Source organism: Hippocampus comes, unplaced genomic scaffold (assembly GCF_001891065.2).
Source record: "Hippocampus comes isolate QL1 unplaced genomic scaffold, H_comes_QL1_v1.1 scaffold92, whole genome shotgun sequence".
NCBI classification, from domain to species: Eukaryota; Metazoa; Chordata; class Actinopteri; order Syngnathiformes; family Syngnathidae; genus Hippocampus; species Hippocampus comes.
Window position 1 is genome coordinate 1,053,034 of NW_017805379.1, and position 5,833 is coordinate 1,058,866.

Sequence of the window (5,833 nt, forward strand, 5' to 3'; positions counted from 1 at the left end):
CCTCCACCCCCCGCCCCCCCTCCCCAGGCCCACTTCAACAACGGTGATCTTGCCAGAAATGTGCAGCGTGAGCGCCGAACAGGGAGCTTCCACTGTGTTTCTACTGTAGCTGTGGTACGTTAATCATCACCCTCCTCGGGATGCGTGCTTCAGCAAAGTGCTCAGCGAACAAGTCCACGAGATACGTCCGGGGGGGGGGGGGAGAAAGAAGCCTCGTGTTATCGTGACTTGCGCATTTAATTCGTTTCGGTGGCCAAGCTCGTAACGACGCTCATTTGCATCTGAAATCGCTTTTCCCCTCTGGAATGAATTGAATTTGATTCATTATACTGTATGCACTTGAAAATACAGCGCTAGGTTCACTTGGTCATGCAGAATACGATCCAGAGAAAGTGGCAGGACTTGCTTCTTCTACTTTGGTAGTTGCCAACCACATTTAACGTGCATTATTGCCACCTGGCGGTCCGGAGTGGAACAGTCACGAAATCGACTTGACGTTTTTCAAATGGGTTCTCCGTCCTTTCTTAAACTTCAAAGAGGTTTGCAGACATCGCTGCGTCTTGTAGCTGTCAATTACTTTTCAAGTACAAGACCACTATGTCATATTCTCAACCCCAAAAAATTACCAATTGACGACCTCCCCCCACCCGCAGGCTTCTTGTTGAAATGGTCACAACTAACGACGTGAGAGCTAAAGCAAATCGTGTTTTTTTTTTGTTTTTTTTTACGGCTGATACCGAATATTAGTCATCAAGGAGGCCCATAACTGGTATTTGAAGCCGATATTCATTTCAGTAAAAGAAAATATTGCAATAAAAAAAACAACAAACAAAAAAAAATATATTACAAACTCCAACTCTTAAGTCTGTTGAAATATATTTAAGCATATGATTCGTGATAGCACATTATAGTTTTCTACAGTCAATAAACGTTTAGCAAAATTTCCCACTAAAGTTCTAATTTGAAACAAAAAAAAAAAATTGCAGAGTTCCCACAGTCAGCAGCATCTATCACGAAGTTGCCTGAAATTTTAAGGAAATCACTTTTAATTTGATTTGTTCTCGTCATCGGCTGCCAGATTTCACAGGTCAACAGCAAATTTCTATCAGAGACGACTTTACAGTATATGTCCCTAAACTTATTTTGACATTTAATTAAAAAAATGTCTTCACTTGTTTCTAGCACATCAGTTTTTGGCGATAGTTTCATTTTTTTGTATTTAAGTTGAAATATCACAAAACATATTACTTACCATATTCCATAAACGATTCTTATTTTGTAAATTAAGATTTTTTTTTCTTTTTCCGCCCGTTTTCTCCGAAATGCAACTCGACATGGATTTTCGCTATTTGTGGGCAATTTCTGATCCTCACCCCGTCGACTCCTAAGTTCGTAACAAACTTCATCTCCTTCCCTTTCAGAGCACATGGAGCGAGTGCACGAGTTGGATGACGGTGAGGCCACGCCCTTACGTTTCCTGTTCAACCTCAGCAGCATCCCAGCGGACGAGCTGCTCTCTTCGGCCGAACTGCGCCTCTATCGACAACAGATAGCCGAGGCGGACGGCGATGACAACGACAAGGCGAGCCTCCACCGGATCAATGTGTACGAGGTGCTGAAGGCTCCGCGGCCAGGCCAGCTCATCACGCAGCTCCTGGACACGCGGCTGGTCCGGCACAACGCGTCGCGCTGGGAGAGCTTCGACGTCAGCCCCGCCGTGCCCCTCTTGGTGACGTTCGGCCACGACGGCAAAGGTCACCCGTTGACCAAGCGGACCAAGCGTAGCCCCAAGCAGCGGGGACGCAAGCGCAACCGCAACTGCCGGCGCCACGCGCTCTACGTCGACTTCAGCGACGTGGGCTGGAATGACTGGATAGTGGCGCCCCCTGGCTACCAGGCCTACTACTGCCATGGGGAGTGCCCCTTCCCGCTGGCGGACCACCTCAACTCCACCAACCATGCCATTGTTCAGACACTAGTGAACTCTGTGAACAACAACATTCCCAAGGCCTGTTGCGTGCCCACGGAGCTCAGCGCCATCTCCATGCTTTACTTGGACGAAAACGACAAGGTGGTGCTGAAAAACTACCAGGAAATGGTGGTGGAGGGCTGCGGCTGCCGCTAAAGAGCAAGCTAATCCGGACTTGGACAAAACAACTTTATTTATAACTTTGACGTTGAGGTGTACGTTTGTCTCACTTTTTATTTGTTGTTCCTTTAATAATATGATCATATATTTTGACAAAATATACATATATTTATATCGATATATTAAAAAAAAATAAGTTGAGTCCTTATTTTAAACATGGGGGGGAGCTGTACAACTTTTCATCATGTACATTAGATTGTATACGTTTTTTTAACTGATAAAATAGATGAAAAAATGATTTACTGGTAATATTTATTTCTTTCACCATCATATAATTTTTTTTTTCCCAAAAGAACAACATTTTATGAATTCCAGAAGATCCATTTTATAGAATCCTAGCATATATTGCCAACTGTGCTCAGTTGTTTTCTTTTCACGCACATTACTTAAATATATTGTCGCTCTGCAATGAAATGTCTGACTTGCCAAATTTTGTGAATTTGGACCCAAAAGAAAATAAATTTTTGCTGAGTTTTAGATTTTTTTTTTAATCACATATTTGAAGACACAATTTTTCCTTGAACTGCGACAATATATTGTTTTGCCATAATCTCTACATAAACTGTACACGAATGATAAACAGTAAACTATTTGCCAATAAATTGTGGGCCCGCTTGACGATCAATAGCTAAAAACGATTTACCTTGACCATTGGCAACCATTGCTCTGATTCTTGTAGAAATGTAGTTCAATTTAAAGAATCCTAAAATTATTATATTCTTTGTCTTTTTATAACAAAGGATGCATATTTGTTTTCCACAATTGAATGGCGGGGCTTCTGCCGCGTTTACGCCAGACGTGATACTCGCGTGAGATCGCAGCGGTTGTGTACACAACGACCATGAACTACTCTTCATTCACTCCACACTCAAAATTATATAAAAGAACACTGCCGGTCAATCAATACAAACAGCTCGGATAATCAGTGTGTTGGTATCACCGGGGGGGACTGTAGTTGTGCTAAATCGTTGGCTAATGCTATTGCTAGCTTTGCTCACAGCAAAGTACAACCATCAGCTTGTAAACAAGTAACATATTAAACCAGATATGCAAACTTTCTCGCTCTCCGTTTTCCAGGCCAGCTGTTTAGCAGGAATGATCAAAAAGTTCCATCTGACCAAAAAATAATACAATAAAAAAAAAACGGTCGTAATAATTTAATCCTCCATTGTTCTGCAAAACAACTGCTGGATGTTGCGTGTGGCGCGGTATGTCATTGCGTCGCAAGGCAGCGTGACAACAATTTGCGGCTTCAGTGGGAGCATTTGAACTTCGCCCAACTCGCGTTGCGTCAAACCTGTTTTTCGCATCGCCTGACGCGAATTCGCGTTGATTGACGCGTTTGCAGTGACTTTAGATGTCATCATGTCGTCTGGTTTGAAGGCGCCGTTATATTGGCCCCATCGGCTGCGGGTGACCTACCACTGACGTAGGGTTGAGGAGTTTAAATCCATGCAGCCCAGGGCTTATTTGTTTTACTTTTCTTTTTTTTTATTTCCTAGTAACTTTTCAATTGTTCAAATTGCAAGTCCTTTAGATGTTTTTTTTTCTTCCTCCCCCCCTGTTGTCTGTCAATTGCAGTTACAGACATTTAATTCCATGACAAAGACAGCAGCAGGCCTTTAGTTAGGCGGCCTATTGTTCTCCCATTTCACTTTAATGTCAATTAGGCTAACATGTGCTGGGACAATTGCTAATCCAATTGCGAGCGGGCCGCGGTGAGGGTGAGCCTATTGTCCTCCCCCCTTCCTACCCCTCATCCTTGCGTTAGGGGCATGATTGCGGGCGATGTGTCCCGGGCTGATGTGATCCTCTGAAGAATCAAAAGGTTAGACGCTCTGTCTCCTGCCTTTGTCTCGTGCCGGCAACAGCAAAGACGCCTGTCTCCAACCTGTGCCCCGCCACACAATGGGCCTCGACATCACTTATTTACAAGCCGACGACTGGCCCAAATTATATGATAATGTTTGCAGAGAGACGCTCCTTTGAACTGCTGCCGGAAGGGGTGGGGGGGCTAAAGGGGCTGCGAGGGGTGTGGCGCTCGTTGAATTGCTTGAAAATTCAATTCTTAAAACTGTAAGGATCATATGACAGAGAGAAATTAAAAATGTAAAAAAAAAAAAAGGAATGCATTAATTTGATGAGTAATTTGAATAATTTTAAAAAATCAGACATACAGCAGTGATTTGACGAAAATAAGTCCTGGTGTTGTTGCAATGAAAATAATTATCATCTTCCCCCCCCAAAAAAATAGAAATAAAAAAAGCATACAGTGTATCGCCAAATCGGTATGATTTTAAGTTTTCTTTACATTCTTAGCCGAAGAACAACCAAATATTTTGTGTTGAGGCTCTAGGGTGAATCAGGCATAATGATTTGGGAACGCTTGCCTTACTCAGGGCCTGGACTGGATCAACACCTTAAAAATTCCCCAGTTTATCAATGAATTTTGCATTGTTACATAAAAACATCAGAATGCCAATTGAAGGTTAGCAGACGATACGTCATGCAACAGGGACAGACATAATTACATCAACCACTAAATGGCTTCAGCAAAAGAAAACACACCTGATGGAGTGGCCAAGTCACAATCCTAACCTCAACCCAATTTACCCGCTGTGGCAGTCCCTAAGGAGAATAATTTACACCTGACATCTCAAGAAAATTGCTGAACCGAAGCCGTTTTGTAAAATGTAATGTGTCAACATTCCTTCCGACTGTTGCGCAGATCGGCTCTACAACAACAGAAAACTTTTGGTTGAGGTAACTGCTGCCAAAAGAGGCTCAACCCCTTATTAAATCCAAAGATTCCTATATTATTTTTTTTTCCACCCAGTACAGTGAATGTTCTGAACGTGGTGTGTCCAATAAAAACATGACAACATATCATTGTTTGGTGTGAGCTTAAGCAGACGGCGTCTTTCTCTTATTGCAACTTAGAGTAGATTGAAAATTGTATGACATTTTAGGACATGAAATATGATGAATTTATGCAACAAAAAAAAAAGGTAATTCCAAAAGGGTCACTTACTATACAATTAAAATATATATATTTTTAAATAAAAGCAACAATAATATATATATATATATATATATATATATATATATATATATATACATACATATAGGGCAAAAGCTAAATTAACAAAAATTTTGAACACTAAAAGTATATATCCAAAAAAATTGTGAGCTTCATTTTTACTTAAAACAGCAAGAGCTACATTTTATATACTTTTTATTTTGGTTTTATTTGCATTTTTTTTTCCAAAATCTGTTTGTTTTCATCCAGAAATTTTTATTTTTATTTTACTACATTTTACTGCACAATATCATCACATTTTAAATGGTTGTATTCAGTAGTCTGTTTGGCCTTTTTTGGCGTGTTTTATTTTAGTATTTTGGTGGTGGGATTGAAACAAAAACGAATATATATTTATATAGATCACAAAGTTGCTTCTCAGCAAAACGGATGCTATACATTATTGAGTTTGCAACATGTATTGAACGTTAGCTGCATTTGCTCCCCAACTTTTTTTTTTTTTGACCTCAAGAGTTGAAACGTTTTCCGCTGACATGTTTTTGTCACAAAAACTCCACTTGAATTTCGCTAATACCAAGCTAGGTTTGTTAGCTTTTGCTGCTAGAGCATGTGCAGGTGGCCTCCAGGGTGGGAGCTGGGGGTGG

At 41.0% G+C, this 5,833-nt stretch overlaps 1 protein-coding gene across 2 annotated transcripts in view; it reads left to right on the forward strand.

Moving 5' to 3' along the window:
- The window catches only part of bmp4 (bone morphogenetic protein 4), a 14,737-nt gene extending 11,876 nt beyond the window's left edge, over positions 1 to 2,861 (forward strand). For both annotated transcript variants that reach the window (XM_019872681.1, XM_019872682.1), the window contains exon 4: positions 1,422 to 2,861. In XM_019872681.1, coding sequence (XP_019728240.1) covers positions 1,422 to 2,125 — 704 coding nt within the window. In that variant the 3' untranslated portion in view covers positions 2,126 to 2,861. The remainder of the gene's footprint in view (positions 1 to 1,421) is intronic.
- The last annotated feature ends 2,972 nt before the right edge of the window (positions 2,862 to 5,833 follow it).